The following is a 21,074-nucleotide window of genomic DNA, read 5'->3' on the forward strand; positions in this document are numbered from 1 at the left end:
TAGAGCACCTTTGCTTGATATGCAAGCACTTCATTAGGATGTCAGCCAGTCAAAGCATTTACTACTCTGTTGTTCTTCCGTAGATTAATATAATTAAGCTTATATCCTAATAATACTAGAAAATAGACATAACCTTAATTTTTACTGCTAGCTGAAAGGGGATGATACTAGCTGCCAGATGGTTCAATCTTTGCCTCCATTGTAATCTATTAAATATTCTAATTCCAATCTATAGGTCAAATTTGTAGTCAGAACTAGCTGACCTGGCGCAGAGCATCTGTGCGCCCCTAGTTCTTCTTTTCTCTCCTCCCCATCTTCATTTCTTTCTCCCCCTGCCCCCAGCCTGTTCTCTCTTGGCCAGGCTGCTTCTCCTCGCTGGCCGCCTGCCACTTCTCCTCGCCGGCCACCTGGTGGCGGCCACTTCCCCTGCACAGCCAGCTGGCCTGGTGGCAGCAGCTCCCCCTGTACAACCAGCTGGCCTGCCGCTTCTTCTCTGTGGCCGGCCAGCCTGTCACGCCACTTCTCCCATCCCCATTGCTAATCGGCAGCTCTCTCATGAGAGCTGCCACACACATGATTAGCAACCGTACATTTAAGAGAATTAAATATATAGATAGGCCTTTTGCAGGAAGCCTATTCTCCAGCATGATGTTTGTGCAAAATGTTCACATCTAGCACCAGAGCACCTACTGCTTATTCCATGGCTCTGACTGAAGCCTTGAGGCCAGGCAAGTTACTCTGGACAGATTGTTGCAGTTTTCTATATATAGGAGTGTGTGTGTATGTACAGATATGTATGCCTAGGGTACCTTCTAACTAGTAAACAAAATAAGCAAAGAGCACCGTTGTTTAAACCAGGACTACACAACTTTGGCCCTCCAGCTGCAACTCCGATCATCCCTCACTATTGGTCACGGTGGCTGGAGATTACGGGAGTTGTAGTCTGCAGGGCCAAAACAGCTTCAGGGCCAAAGCTGTAAAGTCCTGGTTTAATATTTTTCAGAGAATTGATTTAGTCCTGCTGAGGAGTGATTGAGCATTGGTAACAAGGACATAAGCAAACTTCATGCACTAGAATTCTAATCCAGAAAGGACAATCCACGGGTAGAAGCAAACTGGTGCGTGCATATCAGAAATCCCAAGCCGAAACTGCATGCACACACCAATGAGGAAGGCTATTACTTTCAGTTGGGCTCCCATTAATTTGTGCACTTGACCGTGCATTCCTGTCCACCTTTAGATATGAATAGGGATATGATGAAAACAATGTACATACCATTGAAAGCAATGCAGTGTGCATAGACTACTTCCAGATTTGGATGTATGTTTAGACATACATGTTTGGATGTATGTTTAGACCCATGATTCCTGATAGGGGGATGGAAGCCTGCTTTTGTGAACAGTTTGCCTTCTCTGGATTGAGATATAGGATTCCTGTGTACTACAAAAGCATCATAATATAGAATATTGAAAGGTATGGCTGTGTTGTCAGCAGAAGATTTAAGTTCTCCTGGAAATGAATTTCTGAATGTCCTGGTTGCCTTGTCAGCAGCTGCGCAGGGAAACCAGTCTAATGGGAGACTCGTGAGAGAAAACACTTATTTGTGCTGTGTATGGTTCTTTTTGAAGACAGTTTGACATACCAATTTTTCTTGCAAAGCATGAGAAGATATGAGTCCATGAGCTAAACCTGACCTACTAAAGATTTCTCAAATGTGTGAATTAAGTACCTGCATTGTAAGGCTGTTAATGCAGTCCTTTATAGGGATGCACACGAAATGGATTTTGCTTTTGTTTTGAGCTCAAAACAAAATGCAGATGGTTGAAATGTTTTGTTGAAGTGGTCGACCTGGCTGTTTAAATGGAACAAAACTCAAACGTTTCACATATTTGGACCATAGGGAACAATGGGGAAACTCGAACCTCCCCATTGTTCCCCATGGTTAGCTCCTAAGGACACCAGAGTGGGTTGGGTGGCAGGGCATGATGGGTGCTACCTACCACCCAGCCCACAAAAGAAATGGGCAAGCAGGGTGATTTAAAACAAATGTTTAACCTTCCTCCCAAACTGCCATAGATCCTATGGAGGTTTTGGGGAAAGGTTAAGAATGTGTTTAATATCGAGGAGCTACCCATGGAGAACAATTGGATGTTTCGAGTTGCTCCATTGTTCCCTATGGCCAGAACAAGCTGCACTCACAGAGTGCATGCACACTAGTTTTGCACTGCAATTTGTAATGCATTTTGCAACCCTGTCTTGAAAACACTGCAGAAGCACATAGTAAAAGGTAATCTGTCCCTCCCAACACAGAACATGCATTTCAAACACAGTCCAAAAATGAACAAAAAAGAATCGCTGACTCAGAATCCACTGCCAGTAACAGTGCCTGCACTGCAGTAACATTGACATTAGTTGCTCTCTCACACACAATTATGACTCCTTACTTCCTAGCATTGCAACAACATTGCAGCACCCTTAGCAGCAAGCATAGCCATAAGCTCAACTAGAGCAACTTCCTCCTTTGGATTTCCCCCAGACAGTTGCCCATGACAACTTTGATTTGTATTATAACAAGCCAACCAAGAAACAAGGAGGTCACAAGCCAAGCAGAAGCCAGTGCCAGAAAACCAATTAGCAAGGAAAAAAATAGGCCTCCAAAATGATGCTCAGAATGTTGAAACGTTTAGACTTGAAACGGGGTTTTGTTCTGAGCGTGAAACAGGCCCTTTATTTAAAAATCATTTTGTTTCAAGTTCAAGACACTTGAAACAGCTCATTTTTGAGTAGAAACGTTTCAACATCAAACCATTTTGCACGCCCTAGTCCTTTTGTATAATGATAAAATATGGTTGCAATCCCATTATCACTCTTCAAGCATAGATCCATAATATCAATTGGATTTTGGCAAGTAAGTACCTTTAGGATTGTGCCTAAGCTTAATTTCCTCTGTAATCAGAATCTTAATATTTTGACGGTTGGATCCAAACAAAGGAAGAAGAATACCACCTGGGAATAAAGTTTGTCTTTCTCACTAGCAATGTCAAAATCCAATGCTGGCTTGAGCAAGTGTGCTGATTGAGTTGGTGTTGGCCATGCCTCCTCATGCTGGCCATGCCCCTGGCTAGACTGTGTGCTTTCTTTCTTGCTCTCTTCCCTCTACTGCATGAGAATGGATGCCTCTAGGTGGAACAAGGGGGAGACAGGAAGGGGAGACAGCTCTCTTCACTGCCCTCCCTTTCCTCACACAGGATAAGCAGACTGCTTAACCTTCTGGGCAGCCAGGCATATAAACCAGAGATCAGCTCCCTGCCAATCTCCAGTTTAAATGCCCAGCAAGTTAAACCACCCAGTTATCCTGTGTGTGGAAATGGAGAGGGGCAAACTGTTGGGAGGGGTGAATGAGATGAGGTGAGGTGACTCCACAGACAGATGCCTGAACTCACCGGCTGAGGGCTCAGGTGCCACCTGAGCTCCCCACCTCACCTCATTAATGAGCCACCCTTAACCAAATCTGTATAGTATAAACCTTTCTTCTTTCATATATATTTCAAGAATACAGCAAGCTTGAGATCTACAAAACTTATGTATAAAGGCTCTGTCTAAAATATACATCATGTTAAAAAAAAAATCAAGGATGGGGAGAGAATATTGTCGGGTTATATTGCCCAACATTTCCTGGTCATTGATATATATGTTTTCTTTGGATAGGTGTTTTCATTGCAATAATGAACATAATAAAATGGCTCAAGGCCCTAGTCAAAGAAATTCTGTATGTCAAAACTGTGTCAGAATTGCCTGGATAACCTGATGAAAAAATTGTCCTTATTCCAAAACTGTTCTAAATCCCTATGTAATTTTTGATGGCCGACATCCACACTAAGACTGTGCTAGTGCTGCCTTGACCCTCATGAGCCCTCAGGGACATAAATTTGAGAGGCATAGTGAGCCTCTCAAAGAGGAAAGGGAAAATAGGTTCAAATCACCCCTCTCCCACAGCACCAGTGCAGCATTAGTCTGGATGTCGGCCATAGAATTCTTCTGCCACATGATTAAATAACACCTTTGTGTTTTATGTAAAAACAGATAAACTTGCATCAAATATTTTCTAATTTTAAGTTTTAAATTACAGGACTTTATGGAATCTAAAATCACGCTTTTTGAAATGGATGAGGAAAATGGAAAGTTGCTGGAGATTGTCAATCAAGAAATTCCTGATTTGGAACAGGCTGGATTTGGTTTAGTGACAAGATCAGTTAGTGTGAAGTGTGGGGTGTAAGTTCCATTTCGATTTTTGTGAAGTGAAAAATGTGTGGGTGACTTGATGCGCAGTATTCCATTGCCCAACTGCAGAGTCCCCAGGTAGCATCAGGGCTACTTAGAATAAGTGGTTGTACTACCAGGGCTTCCACAGTTTTCCCCATTGTAGTGGAAGCAATCACTCATTCTGAGCAGCCCTGACACTGCCTTGGGACTCCGCAGCAAGCCTGGAGTGGAGTGTTAGGGCAATGGAAGACTATTCATCATGTCAGCCAGTAAATATAATAAGTAATATTAAAACACGGGATATGCATTTTCAATGCCTCTTTCATCCATTTTCATTGAAGCATTTGAAAATTCTTGAGCATTTTTTCCCCCATTATTAGTATAAATTTAACTAGCTGGCTTATGTATTTGTGCCTCAGAACTCCTCTTGTGTATCATTTCTAGATGGGTTGCCTATGAGCAGAAGTACTTTTGTGGAGAACAATATATATTGGAGAAAGGAAAATATAAATGTTTTTTTGATTGGGGAGGATCCAGTGAAACGATCATGTCAATCCGTCCCATTAAGTTGGTGAGTTATTAGTTGGTGGGAAATGGCATACCACACTAAAAATGAAGTATATTGTTTTAATTATGGTGATATACAATAAAGTGAATCCTTCTTAAAAAGAAAACAAAACCCTCTTATCACAGTCTAAGCTGAGGCACTACGAATGCTCCATATAAACTGCGAGAAGGACTTCTCCTTACATGCATAGGGTTCTGGGCTAGTTTCCTGTTTTTAAACTTATTTAAAGGTTTTTCTATTGTGTTAAAACAGTACAGAATATTGTGGCATCTTAAAGACTAACAAAGTTAACTCTAAAGACTAATGTTGCATAAAGTTTCACCAAAAAAACTATACTACAAAAAAAATTGAGTCTTTAAAGTGCCCCAAGACTCTTTGGTGTGTTTTGTTGCTCCAAACCAATATAGCTGCCCCTGTTGTACTGGAGGGTTTGTTGTAAGGAGGGTTTTTGTTTCAGTTTATCTGAGGTACCATAAAATTGAAGAAAGCCACCACAAGCTAGATGTGTTCTGATCTACTGAAATTTCAGAGGAGAATAACAAAAATTTACAGAACTTTAAAACTATACAGCCCTTGATCATTAAAACAGTCCTTAGGATACAAAACAAAAAGAAATGATGTACACATCCTGTTGCCAGGCGATATAGAACTCCAAAGGTGGCTTTTTATCTGTTGCTTTTGGCCAGAAGAAATTAAGTTATTTTGTTGATTTGACCAACGAACACTTCCATAAAGATAATCTGTCTAATGTTGAAACCTCCCTTATTGTAGACAGGACAACTCAACACAGTGTGGGGGTAAAGCAGAGGAGGATATACCATCCACATTTTATGTATACTGTATCTACAAAGTCTCTTTCACTTTGTAAGTGAAAAACAAAGTTGAGTGTCTTTGATTAATTGATAGGTTCTTAATATGTGTTCTATATATTATTTCTTTTTTGCAGGAGCCATTGGGAAATCATGAACCCACACACTGGGTAAGTTCTTAAAAGATAACATAATTTCTAGCAGTCAGTTCCCCACCTAAAATTCTTCTGTTGGGTTGCTGGATTTTTGTAAACTTCTTCCCAGTAATTTTTTATAAGATTTTGTAAGTTTACGTTTAGGGCCTAATCTAAACTAGAGTTAACCATTATTTTCAGTGGTATTTAAATAATGACTGGCATGATGCACAGCCCTCCATTGCCAGATTGAGGTGTGCAAGAAGCCTTCAGCATCCCTATGCTGAAAGCTTCTTTCTGTGGACCAGGCATAGAGTGGGAGGGGGAAGCTATTTCTACATATCTCTCTTCCATTCAGAAGTCCTTTACAATTGTATAATTGTATCCCCTGCTAACTGGGCAAAGAGGCACCTTTTACCGTGGTGATTCTCTTTATTTAGCAGGGGGAGAGTAATTGGTCCTATCCACCCCCAGCACAGTACTTCCAGTGACTGTTGCTGGTGTCTAACTTGTGTTTGTTTGTTTTAGAATGTGAGCCCTTTGGGGACAGGGAGCCATCTTATTTATTTATTATTTCTCTGTGTAAACCACCCTGAGCCATTTTTGGAAGGGCAGTATAGAAATTGAATTATTGATGATAATAATAATAATAAATATAAACTTGTTCCTGAGGATCACGCAATACAATTGTATAAGAAGCTGAGTGGGAGCTCAAAGTTGTTCAGTCTCTTGCTCTTTTGATCCATTTGTGCAACTATTACGTTTGTGCAAATGGATAGCAGATAGTTTTGCATTATTCCCTGAAACATAAATGGACTGATGCAAAGGTTTCATAACAGGAAGCATGCCACAGATTCTGCCAGCGCACTCTGTTGCACGACTGTAATGCAAGTCTAGAAAGCAAGCTTCCAGCTTTAGTGGAACTAGTTACTGCAACATCCTTGCACCATTAGACTATGGGTCAGGCATTGTGTTGTGGCAGAACTACAAAGTACCAAAGTCATGGAGGTCAGAACATTAAAGAAAGCATATTGGGAAACTAAGCTAAATCAAAATGCCCCAAAATTCATTCTGTACTTCATTAGTTATTGGACAAGTTAGAAATGTTGCACACTATTTAATCCAACAGTAGTTAAAACACAACATTATCAAGATCTCCTAATTTGAGACTAATCTTGTGCTATACTCTTCTTTTCACAAGGTGTTTTCATTGCCTCTTCCTGGATACTGGGCTGTGCCCACCCTTTTAAATCCCTATGTAAGGCATAGTCACTATGCTTTACATAAACATAGTGTAAATACATAGTAAAATACAGGAACAAATCACTCCTGTGTTTTACCAAGAAAACCACATGGGTAGACAAAATCGAATGATTGTCAATGTAGAGCCGGATGATGGGCCTCTCAGGTTGGATGGTACTCATCATGCTACTGAGGAAGAGCCAAGGATCTCTGAGTACCGATGGTGTTTATGACGCAGTTAGAATAAAGCCTTTTGGACGTCTAGCAGCTGATGTTGCCGTGTGGGAAAACAAAATCCGAAGCTGCAAAGACAGAATTACACTGGGAACGTGGAATGTAAGAAGCATGAATATGGGAAAGCTTGACAGAGTGAAAGATGAAATGAATCGACTACAGAGTAATGTCATGGACTAGAATGGGACACTCAGTCAGAAAATCATATCATTTACTACTTAGGACACGAAAACCAAAGAAGGAATAGTGTTGCTTTCATAGTCAGGAAGGATATAGCAATGACAGTACGGGTAAAATGTGGCCAGTGACCGACTAATATCCATTAGATTTTGTGGACAACTCTTTAACATGACAGTTCTTCAAGTCTATGCCCCAACAACTGATGCAGAAGAAGAGGAAGTTGATGAGTTTTATGCTCAAGTTCAGTCTGAAATTGACAGAATATGCAAGTAAGTTGCGATGCTGGTGGCTGGAGACTGGAATGCCAAAGTTGGAAAAGGTAAGGAGGAAAACACAGTCTCCCGATATGGCCTAGGAAACAGAAATGAAGCAGGAGAACGAATTATTAGTTCCTGCCAAGCCAATGATCTCTTCATTGCTAACACATTCTTCAAACTACCAAAGTGGTGCCTGTACACATGTACACATGGACATCACCAGATGGAGTACACAGAAATCAAATTGATTAGTTATTGGTGCAATGAGGTGGAAGAGCTCAGTTATAACAGCAAAGACATGGCCAGGGTCCGATTGTGGAACTGATCACGAACTGCTCATGTGCAAGTTCCAAAACAAGCTAAAGCAGAAAAACAAAGCTATCCAGCTTCCACAATATCATCTTGAGAATGTACCCACTATTTCCAAGGAGAACATCAGGAACCACTTTGAAGTTCTGAACCTCACTGATAGGGAACCAGAGGAATTGTGGAATGAAATCAAAGAAGTTGTTAAGGATGGATGTGAAAAGAGACTGCCAAAGACCAAGAAACAGAAGAAAGCAAAATGGATGTCAGAACAGATGGTGGAAATTTCCCAGAAGAGGAGAGAAGCCAAAGTCGAGAAAGATAAAGACCTAAGGAAGGAACTTAATAGGGAATTTCAGAAAGCTGTTAGAAGAGACAAGGAGCAATACTACAATGACATCTTTAAAGACCTTGAGGATGAAAATAAACACGGAAAAACAAGGAAAGTTTTCCAAAAGATCTCTGAACTCAAAGGGAGGTTCAAACGTCGAATTGGTATGTTAAGGGATGCCAAAGGACAGATAATAACTGACTCAGAGAAAAATCAAACAGAGATGGAAGGAGTATACTGAAAATCTGTACAGCAGGGTCATCAATATCCAAGATACACTAGAAGATATTCCTTACTTGCAAGAACCTCTTGTATGGGAAGATGAAGTTAGATCAGCACTCTGGTCATTACCAAGTCAGAAGGCTACAGGAATTGATGGAATAGCTACAGAAATATGGCAGGCAACAGAAGAAGAATCAGTCAAGGCTCTAACCAAACTGTGCCAGCAATTTTGGAGAACAACACAGTGGCTAATAGATAGGAAGAGGTCAGTTTACATACCCATTCCAAAGAAAGGAGACCTAACATTGTGCAAACCATCGCACAATATCCTTAATTTCACATGCTAGCAAAATAATGCTTAGGATCATCCAATGCAGATTAGAGCCCTACATGGAAAGGGAAATGCCGGATGTTCAAGCTGGTTTCAGAAAAGGCCGAGGAACAAGAGACATCATTGCTGATGCACGCTGGATAACTGATAAAGCCAAAGAATACCAGAAAGAAGTCTATATGTGCTTTATTGACTACATAAAAGCCTTTGATTGTGTCAACCATGTCAAGTTGTAGAATATCCTTAGGAAAATGTGCATCCCAGAACATCTCATTGTTCTCATGAGAAACCTATACACAAGACAGGAAGCCACAGTCCAGACAGAACATGGTGAAACAGACTGGTTCCAGATGGGCAAAGGAGTAAGACAAGGCTGTATACTTTCTCCTTCTTGATTCAATTTATATGCGGAATGTATACTGAGAGAAGCTGGATAGGAAGAAGATGAGCGTGGTTTTAAAGTTGGAGGAAGAAACATCAATAAACTGCGCTACACGGATGACGCCACTCAGATAGCTGAGAATGCAGATGATCTGCAAGCTCTAGTAATTAAATTCAAGGAGCACAGTGAAAAAAATGGGACTGAGACTAAATGTAAAGAAGACTAAACTAATGACAATGGGTACAGTAACCAGCCTCAGAATTGACAATGAAGCCATTGAAGTGGTGGATAGCTTCTGCCTTTCAGGATCAACCATCAACAGTAAAGGATCCAACAGTCAAGGAATATGCCACAGACTAGCACTTGGTAGGGTTGCAATGAAGGGCTTGGAAAGGATCTTTAGATGCCATGACGTGTCTACACCTACAAAGATTAGAATCGTTTGGACAGTGGTTTCCCCCGTGATACTCTATGGATGTGAAAGCTGGACTTTGAAGAAGCAAGATAGAAAAAGAATTGATGCTTTTGAACTTTGATGTTGGAGATGATTTTTGAGGATACCATGGACAGCCAGGAAAACAGACAAATGGATCATAGAACAAATCAATCCAGAATTTTCACTGGAGGCGCAAATGACCAGGCTCAAACTATCATACTTAGAACACATTATGCGAAGACCCAGCTCCCTTGAGAAGTCTATAATGCTGGGGAAAGTTGAAGGAAAGAGAAGAGGATGGCCAGCAGAAAGGTGGATGGACTCGATTTACGACAGAAATGAATGCACGACTGAGAGACCTTGAAGGCCAAGCTGAAGATACATCATGCTGGAGAGAATCCATCTATGTGGTCATTAAGAGACTGCACTTAATCAATCAATCAATCAATCAAGGCATAGTCACAACTTTCTAGTTGCTCTTGCTCCCTTACCCATTAGGGTAGGTGCCAAATAGTGTTCTGTATCTGTAGCAAGCAAGGCAGGTTGTATGCCAACACTTTTATGTTGACCAATCTGGCACAAAACTACATGTATAAGGAAAATGTTGTCTTTAAATATAACTTTTGTTCCTCTTTAAATCATCAGAATGTATAGTTAGAGCAGCATTCCCTGTCACAACAGCTGCTTATAACAATATAGACACTCATTTTCTAGCTGCTGGTGGTGGTGGTTGTTAGTATATTATTATTATTTTGCTTTTTCCAGCTTAAAGCTTTCAGTAAAACACATTTCCAGGGCAAATGTATAGACTTTACAACTGAAGTTGCTGAATTTACATCATTCACACCCTGCTCTTTTAAAGTTCTACGGGGATGGTGAGTTGATTTATTCATTATCATTTCTAAAGCAGCTTAAATAACACATATCAGGCGGATCTGTGTACAGACGGTTTTCCACGGTTCCGTCAAAATTGGGACTGACCGGCTGGTCCGCGAATTGAAGCAGCTATGTGTATGTGTTAAAGTTGCTTTTAATAAAGGGGTTAAAACTTAGGGCATCCGGTGAGGGTGGCGCCGGGGGGGGAGGGGAGGCGGCAAGAGCAAGGCACCTTTTAAAGAGTAAATGAGAGGGTGCTGGCAGCTTACTGGTCTGCTACCGCTCCTGTAAGTTGCAGCTGCAACAGCACTCCCCCCAGCAGCCCAGTGGTGGCTGGGCGGCTGGCCTGGTACTAATACACCTGGTCTCTGAGGCCAGTTGATTGAATGCTGGGCCCACTACCTTGAGACTGTGCTACTGTGGGGAGTGCTGCTGCAGCTTCCAGAAACGGTACCAGACCAGTACCAGCACCTTCTCGTTTACTTCTAAAGATGGCTCACCCCATCCCACCCTAAGTTTTATTACCTTTATTAAAAGCAACTTTTGACATTCCCATAGCCACTCGAACTGGCAAATGAGTCCACCATGAACTGGGCAAGGATTCGGTTCTATCTCGGACCATTCTGCCTTTCCTGAAAGCCAGTCCAGTTTGCAATCGAACCATGAAACCAGCCTAGTTTGCAGCAGACCGATTCATTATAGAACTGTTTGTGCACACCCCTATCTGTAGGCGGTGTACACAATTTAAAACAACAAATATAAAACAGAGTAAAAACAATTAGAATTATAAGAATAAAAAATTAAAACAATTTCATGGGATAAAAACAAACAGTTTTAACTGAAATTAATTTTAAATCCTTAGGGAAAAGGTGTGTTTTGAGAGTCTTCCTAAAAGCAAACAGAGATGGAGATGCTCTTATTTTGACAGGGAGCATATTCCAAACCCCCAGGACAGCCACAGAGAAGGCCCAGTCCTGAATTGCCACCAAATGAGCCAGTGGCAACTATAACCAGACCTCTCCAAATGATCAAAGAACTTACTGCTTTCAGAATTTTATGGTCCTATTTGTTTTGAAACTGCCTTGATATTGCCTCACTTTTAAGATGAAAAGAGCTACCGGTAATTACACTCTTATGGAGACTTTACACAATTATTTGTAACATGTTGCGAAAAATAGCTTGTGTAAGCCTCCCATTCATGACCACTAATGCCAAGTTTAAGTATATGCATTATCAACCATGTCTTTATTTTCTGTTTCTGCATCACCAGATTCTTTCTGTTAATGCTTGTAATACCTGAAAATGAAATTAATGCTTGTTTTCTGATTTAAAAATTACTTATTTTTGAAAACATAATTAATATTCCCCTATAACTTTTTCTTGGGCTTATTTTTTCAGTTGGCTACTACATTACCAGGGAGAAACTGCAGATAATCAGTGTGTGCTGGAAGAAGACCTCTACACTGACCTTGCTTCCTGTGGCTGTCCAGCAGCCACAGTCAAGTCCCTTAAGCCTATTGAATATGTAAGGACTATTTCCATAGCCAGTCATATTCCGGAGAAGCCTATTACATTTCAGAAATAAATATTCACAGAGACTAGTGGTATTGTCACCTTGACCCAGAGACTTGATTTTGTTAGTAATTAGGCCAACATCCTGATTAAGCATGCAGCTGCACACCATGAAGAAACCAGCCCGCTGCAGAGCCCTTCCTTAGCTCACGCAAGGGGTGTGTGTAATTTTCACTGTTCTCTCTTGCGGCCATAAGAGGAGCTCCCTGCACCCATTTAAAAAATATGTTCCTGAGGGTTGCACAGCCCTAAGAACGTTCAGGGAAGAGATAATCAGGTGGCCCAGGGCACTTCTGGATGAAGGAAAGAGTGGTGAAAACTGCCTTTCCCCTTGCACAATAGACACCATGGAGCTAAGGAATCTTCCTGCAGTGGACATTAGGGATGGGCCCAGACCGGTCCGGAGGCCATTCAAAAAGCCTCTGGACCGGTCCGGTTCGGGTGGGGGGGTACCTTTAAGAGCGGCGGGAGGGTTTACTTACCTCTCCCGCTGCTTTCCCGCTTGGTGCCGTAATGCTTAGAGCAATTGGGGCGGCAGGACACCTCCCTGCCGCCCCTTCCCCGACGTTGCTTGGAAAAATGCCAGCAGACTGCTGGGCATTTTTTTCAAGCAACGTCAGGGAAGGGGCGGCAGGGAGGTGTCCTGCCGCCCCAATTGCTCTAAGCATTACAGCGCCCCACCCCAGTGCCGGACCGCAGTTGGCGGTTCCGTGTACACCCCTAGTGGACACTCTTCTTCCTGATGCACATGGCTGCATACGTAATCAGGATATCAGCCACTGATATCAGAGGAAGACAAGTCTATCTAAAAAGACTTTGATCTTACCTAAAAAGCAATCCAATGAAGTATTTACACAACCGTACAATAGAGGACTGAAATAACAGGATTTGGTCACACTGATCTTGGGGAGCTCATGGCATTTGGAGAAACATGGGTAGAGTCCTGTTCTAAACTGGGGTGTTTAGCAAAAAAAAAAAAAAAATCACCTATGTAAGAGTTCCTTGCATTTTAAACAGGTAGTAATTTAAAAGTCAAAGGTATTAAACTTCTGTGGAGCACTACAAGTCTGGCTGGAGTAGTTGCTGACCTACTCCTCATCTGACTGTCCTTAATCCATACTTAATCTGACTGCACATAGTATGTTCCTAGAGTGTACTTAATCCTCCCTCTGCCCTCTGAAGAGACATTTTTCTGAGCCTCATGTTTGTTTTACTGTGTCATTTTGCTCTCATTAAATTCACTGCAAGAATCTGGCTAATTTGAAATGTATTGGAACATTTAATAACTGCCAGCAAGATTGGCAATGCTAAGAACATTATGTAGTGTGCTCAGGGGGCTTCAGGGCAGGAAATAAAGACCTTTGTGCAAGAAGAAACTTGTCCAGATTTTATATCCAAATAATGTTCAGTTTAGCACTTGCTGTTCTAGAAAGCTGTTTTTGGTAACACTGTTAAATGTTGATCCAAACATTCAGGAACATAACAATGATTAGCAGTTGATTTACTTCTGTGCACAATGGTTTTGAGCCTCTGTTTATAGAAATTTATGTTAACACTCATTTTTGAAATGGCTCCTTTGCACACATGGTCAAAGGTAATTGGTTTTGAGCAAGCACAACTGTTTTCAAATACTCCAGTCTGTGGCCCAGTTCAGCTGAAGTATTTAAGACTATGTGGTACCATCAAAGGGAAATGGGATAAAAGTGGTTTAAACCCAAGTATTTGGGGTACAACCGGTTTGATGATAGGCTCCTAGGTATTTATAGCATTGTTGGCGTGGAAGGAATTTTAAACATAACTTTACCAATCCCTTGGAAATAAGCCAGAGTTAATTACATTTAATCTATCCCTGACGGATATCTGTTTAACGTATTAACTTCCAATTATGAGGAATCCTCTCTGGAAGCTACTTTATTAATCTTATCCATTCAATCAAACTTGATTCATAGTAGTCATCGTCGTAGTAATTTGGCTTGCATTGTTTGGATATGTACATCGCTTCTGAATTCTGAGCATAGTTATATGAAGAAACATGGTGGAATGAGGTATACTTCTGCTGTATAGAATATCTAGTTTGTAGGAGTTCAAGAAATCATTCTGTGAAGGTGTGTGAGAGAATGCTCTAGTGTAGACATAACACATTATAAGCACTAACTGATTTGTTGTCTTTACACTTCGGTTAGGATGCTAGATAACAGCTATTTTTATTTGTCGATGGGATTTGTTTTCCTTCTGATTATTACCATTGTTATTTTATGTATTCATTTTATCCATACTTTTCTGTAAAGTTTTAAATTGTATTTGCTGATCTTTGATCGTTGATAGTAATAAACTAAACTTTACCTTAGTAAAGATTCCAGAAATGCAGTGCAACCATAGTTTAACTCGCCCAATTAAACCCTGTCCCTTTAAAGGTGTATATAGGGAGAAAACAGTAAGACCGGCTCATTGCCTTGCAAGCAGAGAGGCTGGAGAAGTGAGGAAAATGCCTTAATCACCACTTGCTCAGTGCAGATATTACCCAACCTTTCTCTCCTTTGTAGGTTTTTGCTGAGCCATTCATCAGCCTTTTTGCTTTGGACAATTGTGAAGGCAGAGAGCTGCACTTGCAAGAAGCTTCCAGTTCAGTTCTAAATAAGGATCTGCACTTTCTTACCCAGTCTGTATGGGTGAGAAGTGGATTGTAAGTATCATATCACTTGGTAGAATAAAGTAACAATTTTGAGAATGAAATTCCTTTATTATCTTTACATCCACAAGTATTTTCTGCTTTCCCCTCTTTGTGCATATTTAGCTGAGGACAAATGGTAATAATTTTTCCAAGTAGTCCCAAATGATGAGAGTGGCTCCCATACCACACCATATGGCTCCCTTTTAATTTAATTTAATTTAATTCGATTTCTATACTGCCTTTCCAAAAATGGCTCAGAGCGGTTTACAGAGAGAAAGAATAAATAAATAAGATACTACACAGTGAGCAGTCAGTCTAAGCAATAGGCGTGCTTACTGCTGCTGAGCCAATTTAAGCACCACTTTTGCAACTTGCTCAGTCTGGAAGGCTCCGTGCCTGTTAAGGAGTGCATCCTCCTGCTTCTGCTGCTATTCCATTGAGAATAATGGGAGTAGCAGCGGGAGTGCAAGGATGCACTCTTTAGGAGGCATGGAGCCTCCCTGCCTTTGCAAGCTGTGTTGGCGGAGCTTAAAGTGCTGCAGAAGCAGCAAGCACGCCTGTCACTTAGACAGGGGGCTTGCTGTGCAGTATATGAGCCAGTGGGTGGTGTCAATGCATTGTGAGTTCCTCTGATTGGTAGCTCCCAGGCAATCTTCTCAACCTTTCCAGGGCCAAATGAAATTTTAATGAGAGTTCAGAGACAGAAGGGACCTTTAATCTTCTAATCCATCCCCACACTCAGAGCAGGAAACTGCTACAAAGGTCCATGACTGGAGTTTCTAGAATCTCTTTTCTTTTTCAAAAATCTGTGCAGGGCCCCCTATAGCGGCAGGGGATTGTTTCCATGCCGATTCCCTGGGCAAATCTCCATATGTTCCCCAAGCTATTAGCCGTGTAAAGGTAGCACCTGCTTCCCCTTTTCCTGTGCCTTAGCTTCGATCCAAATCAGAGCAGCAGCTTTTTGAAAAAGAAAAAGCTGCCAGGAGCTTCAGCTGCAGAACTCCCACTCTACATGTAATTTGGTGCTCTGCTCTAGGTAGACCATTTCTAGAGGATTTAGGCTGCTGGGTCCTGCCGAAAATATAAACTGTGAGTGAATGACGTAGTTAAAATCCAGTGGACATCTTATATACAAGAAACCAGTAAATATTATCCTGAAATTCCATATTCTAGTGGTTAAAACCTATTTTTCAGTGAATCTCTGTGTCTTTCCTCTCTATAAGTAAACTTTGACATTAGGGCAATGGACCAGATTTTTACCAAGAATTTGGAGATTTCTAATGAGCTGCTGTTGAGAGTCTTGCTTCCATAAGGATAAAATCTATAGGCAGCAGCCACTGCTTTCATGGATTGGTGTTTTATCAGCAGAAGCTAGTCTGAATGCTGCCCTGTATCTCTTGTGTGAATGCTGCCCTGTATCTCGATGAAGTTTTTATCCCCTTTTCACTTAGGTGGTGTATTATAGTTTGGTTGTGTTGGATATCATGTACCCCTTAGGATAACTGTGCCAAGAAGTGACCTCTGTGTTCACCTCTAGATAGCTGTAAGCCTGCCTTTAAGCAGTGCTGGAAATAAAACATCTACTATGGTTTAATTGCAGCATGCCTCTATGCTTCTTTTGTTTCTACGAGGCACACATCCTCCTATATAATAAAACCCTAGGGTATCTGCGTCTGTGTCTCTGGGAGGTGTTCTGCGCATGCGTGGCTGTGCTTGCAGCCTGATTGGCTGGCGCGCACGGACGGAGAACAGTGGCGGCGGTGGCCATGGCCGCTGGTGGGCCTGGCCTGGCAGCGACGGGGAAAGGCAGAGGAGCCGAGGCGGTGGGCCTGGCCGGGCAAGGCGAGGAGGCGGCGGGGGAAGCCGGGCGAGGCGGTGGCGGGCCCGGGTGGTGACGAGCTGGCTCCTGGCGGCCGAGCTGGCCCGCGGTGGGGACCACCCGGCGCCACTGCCGCCGCCGCCAGTTGCCGGAGGAGGCCCGAAGGAGGTGAGGCGGGGCGCAGGCGGCCAGGCTTGGCTCGCTCTTCCTTCTCTTCGGGGGGTGGGGAGGAGCCCCATTGCCGCTGCGCGAGGCTTGCTCCCGAAGAGAGCGGGCTGCTGGGGGCGTCAAGGCCTCTGTCTCCCCCTGGGGGGGTGAGAGGGGACACAGCAACGGTTCTTCTAGTGCCCGTTATTGTAACAGGCCTAATGTGACTAGTATACTAATAATTATTTATATATGCACACTGCAAACATATGAAATATATATGTACTGGAGTACCACCTTTTGAAATAATGAAGGGTATTTTGCAAGCAAAATAAGAGGGGAGGAAACACAAATTACGGTCTGTAACCGCTCAAGTGTCTAACTTAAAAAACAGGAAGTATCTTCTTTTATGATAGATTTGAAAGAAAAATATTGAGAACTTGTTTTACATTAAAGGCAGGTGTCCACCAGCTGTAGATTCTAGATGGAAGATCTCTGATTTCTTGAAGTGCAGTTGTAGTATCTCTCAGTTCTGAGTATTTCTATCAATAGAACTTAAGAGTCTTACTGTGCCTTGAAGATGGACTTCTAAGTTACAGATGCAGGCTGACATATGGCACAATGATACATCAGCCTAGTAATATTGCATAATTGATGTTACACATGAGTAAATGCTATGTTTTCAATGGGCCTGCTTTTACTAAATGTCATTTGTGCAAATTTTGCATTTTTATTTTATTGTTTTTTGTTAAATTTATATACCGCCTTTCATTAAAAACAATCCCAAGGCGGTTTAAAAAAGTTAAAAAACATATAATAAAACATGACAGTTAATAGTATTAAGCTAAAAATATAACTAATCTGATTTAAAAAATATAAAATACAAACATAAATACCATACACAGATAAAAACATACAGAAGCAGCAATAAAAAAATCATGTAAAGGCCTAGATAAGAAACCAAGATTTAACAAGCTTTCTAAAAACTGTGATGGAGTCCAAGGAGCAAATGACCACTGGGAGAGCATTTCAAAGTCTGGGGACAGCAACAGAAAAGGCCCTGTCCCACGTACACGACAACCAAGCCTCCCTCACTGTCGAAACCCGGAGCAGAGCCCCCTCAGATGATCTCGTCAAGCGGACAGCAACCCTTGGGAGAAGGCGGTCCCTCATGTATCCCGGGCCCAAACTCTTAAGGGCCTTAAAGGTCAAAACCAACACCTTAAATTGGACCCAGAAAAGAACTGGCAGCCAGTGCAACTCTTTCAGAATGGGTGTGATGTGCTCCCACCAGGCAGCTCCAGATAAAACCCTAGCTGCCACGTTTTGTACAAGCAGCAGTTTCCGGATATTCTTCAAGGGCAGCCCTCCGTAGAGCGTGTTACAGTAATCCAGCCGTTACGTGACTAAGGCATGGTTAACTGTGGCCAGATCTGTCTTCTCAAGAAAGGGACGCAGCCGAAGCCGTGCAAAGGCACTGCTGGCCACTGCTTCCACCTGAGATTCCAGGGTCCAGTAATACCCCCAAGCTGCGTACTTGCTCCTTCAAGGGGAGTGCAACCCCATCTAGAACAGATAGAATCATCTCATCCCGATTGGCTCTCCTACTGATCAACATTATCTCCATCTTGTCCAGATTCAGTCTCAGTTTATTAACCCACATCCAGCCCATCACAGCCTCCAGTCCCCAATTCAGGATATCCACCGCCTCCCTAGGATCAGGTGACAATCGGGCATTTACGTAACTTGTACAACTTGCATGCATGCAAGGCACGTCACATAGCCACAGGCTACACTATAGAAAACCATATGCCTCAAGAAAGATTTAAAAGCAAGTAGTGATAGACAGAAATGGAGAAATCTCCCATTTCAAAAAGGTAAAAATCAAATGTCTGTGGGACATATGCCAGGCATTGGAAACAGCTAAAAGAGTTTGGAACTTAGAACTCTCAGATACATTTTCTTTGGAGTTAAATTACATTTGGAACAAATATTATTCCACATTAAAGTTGTTTGTATCTCCTCTGCTGTTCTCTGGTGTTTTTGACTTCTACATGTGTTGAGTTGCTAAGGGGGCCTGTTGGCAAGACTTTTCTACCTGCAGGGTAGGAAACATCCAAATTGCTGCCCAGAGTTCTTAAAATAACAGGCAGCCCATCTGAACTGGAAGTGATGCTTTATGTCACCTGCACATGTTTGGCATAATGCAACTTGGGTTTTGTTTGTTTCATTAAAACTGAGGTTGCTATTGGTCTAAAAAGGCTATTCTAGAAGACCAGTTTGACGCCTTACAAAAGCATCCCTTCAAGAGGTACAAGTTGGTTTGTTTCTTACTGCTAAAAGTATCCTAACAATTCCAATACAAAATAGCACATCAGCTATATGAAGCGTGTTGGACTAATATTTTAGAAGGATTCTCTGTCAAGGAGACATTTGTTATAGTGAACCTTCCCAAGGACCTGGGATGCCAGAATTTTATTGTCAATGTTGTTGCTGTTGTTATAGATATCGTTGCAGAATATAGGCCAGGGATGGGGAACCTTGGCACTCCAGCTGTTGTTGAACTACAACTCCCATCATCCCCAGCCACAATTATTGCAGCTGGGGATGGTGGGAGTTGTAGTTCAAAAACAGCTGGAGTGCCAAGGTTCCCCATCCCTGTGGCTGTTCCCAGTAAAGCTGCTTTTTGTAATTGGCTGATGGTGATTTCTGTGGCCCCTATGGTGTTGAGGTGCTCTTCAAGGTCTTTTGGAACTGCACCCAGGGCACGAATTACCACTGGGATTATTTTGATCTTTTTCTGCCACAGCCTTTCAATTTCAATTTCAATTTGTAGAGCTTTGTATTTGGTGATTTTTTCTATTTCTTTTTCTTCTATTCTGCTATCCCCTGGTATTGCTAGTCGATTATTTTAACTTGTTTTTCTTTCTTCTCTACTACAGTTATATCTGGTGTATTGTGTGGCAGATGTTTGTCTGTTTGTAGTCAGAAGTCCCATAATATTTTTACATCTTCATTTTCTTCAACTCTTTCAATTTTATGGTCCCACCAATGTTTGGCTACAGGTAGTTTGTATTTTTTGCAGATGTTCCAGTGTAACATCCCTGCTACCTTGTCCTGCCTTTGTTTGTAGTCAGTCTGTGCGATCTTTTTACAACAGCTGATTAGGTGCTCCACTTTTTCATCTGCTTCTTTACAAAGGCAGCACTTGCTGGCTATTGTTGATTTTTCTACTTTTGCTCTTATTGCATTTGTTCTTAGTGCCTGTTCTTGTGCAGCCAGTATTAAACCCTCTGTTTCTTTCTTCAAGTTGCCATTCTTAAGCCATTGCCAGGTCTTGGTGATGTCTGATTTTCCACTTATATAGTGCAAATATTGACCATGCAGGGGCTTATTTCTCCATTTTTCTGCCTGGTTCTTGACTTGTTCTTTCTTGTAGGCCTGCTTTGTTTCATTGGTGCTGAATAGTTTCTCATTATTGACCATTTTAAGTGCATCTTCTTCACTGTCCTTGATATATTCTTCAAGGCCTCTTTTCTCCTCCTCCTACTGTTTGATGGACTTGCAGCATTCCTCTTCCACCTGAGCTGCAAGGGAGGTATAGCCTATCTACATCACTGCGGGGGTGCATAGCATGATTGATGGTCATGATTTTCCTGGTCTTACCATCTAGCGTCTCTAGCTCTGCCTGGGTCCAGTCTATTATTCCTGCAGTGTATCTGATAACAGGTATAGCCCAGGTGCTTATGGCTTGTATGGTGTTCCCGCCATTGAGTTTGGACTTGAGGATTTTCTAACTCTCCTGATGTATTCACTTCCCATTTTTCTTTTAACTTCAGTGTGTGCAATGTTATCAGCCTGGAGAATGCCCAAGTATTTGTAATGTTCTTTCTCTTCCAGGTTCTTGGTGTTGCTTCCATTGGGCAGTTCTATTCCTTCTGTGTTAGTTATTTTCCCTCTGTTCATTATTAATGCAGCACACTTGTCTAGTCCAAACTCCATTGCTATATTGCTACTGAATATACGGACAGTGTTCAGCAGTGATTCGATTTCTGGCTGGGACTTTCCATACAACTTCAGATCGTTCATGTACAGCAGATGGTTTATATGACTTGATGTTTGGTATCAGAGGCCTGTTTTGTTTAGTATTTGTGAAAGTTAAGTCATGGTGATTACAAACAACAGAGGGGATAGTGAGTCCCCTTGGAAAATACCTCTTCTAATGCTAACCTGTCCAAGTGTCTCGCCATTGATTGTTAACTGTGTACTCCACATGCTCACTGCTTTTTTAAT

At 41.9% G+C, this 21,074-nt stretch overlaps 1 protein-coding gene across 2 annotated transcripts in view; it reads left to right on the forward strand.

Moving 5' to 3' along the window:
* The window catches only part of CRYBG3 (crystallin beta-gamma domain containing 3), a 93,116-nt gene that overhangs the window by 63,984 nt on the left and 8,058 nt on the right, over positions 1–21,074 (forward strand). For both annotated transcript variants that reach the window (XM_053308755.1, XM_053308756.1), the window contains exons 13-18: positions 4,131–4,273; positions 4,709–4,835; positions 5,779–5,811; positions 10,462–10,571; positions 11,971–12,097; positions 14,688–14,827. In XM_053308755.1, the coding sequence (XP_053164730.1) occupies positions 4,131–4,273; positions 4,709–4,835; positions 5,779–5,811; positions 10,462–10,571; positions 11,971–12,097; positions 14,688–14,827 (680 nt within the window). The remainder of the gene's footprint in view (positions 1–4,130; positions 4,274–4,708; positions 4,836–5,778; positions 5,812–10,461; positions 10,572–11,970; positions 12,098–14,687; positions 14,828–21,074) is intronic.

Source organism: Hemicordylus capensis, chromosome 3, assembly GCF_027244095.1.
Source record: "Hemicordylus capensis ecotype Gifberg chromosome 3, rHemCap1.1.pri, whole genome shotgun sequence".
NCBI lineage: Eukaryota > Metazoa > Chordata > Lepidosauria > Squamata > Cordylidae > Hemicordylus > Hemicordylus capensis.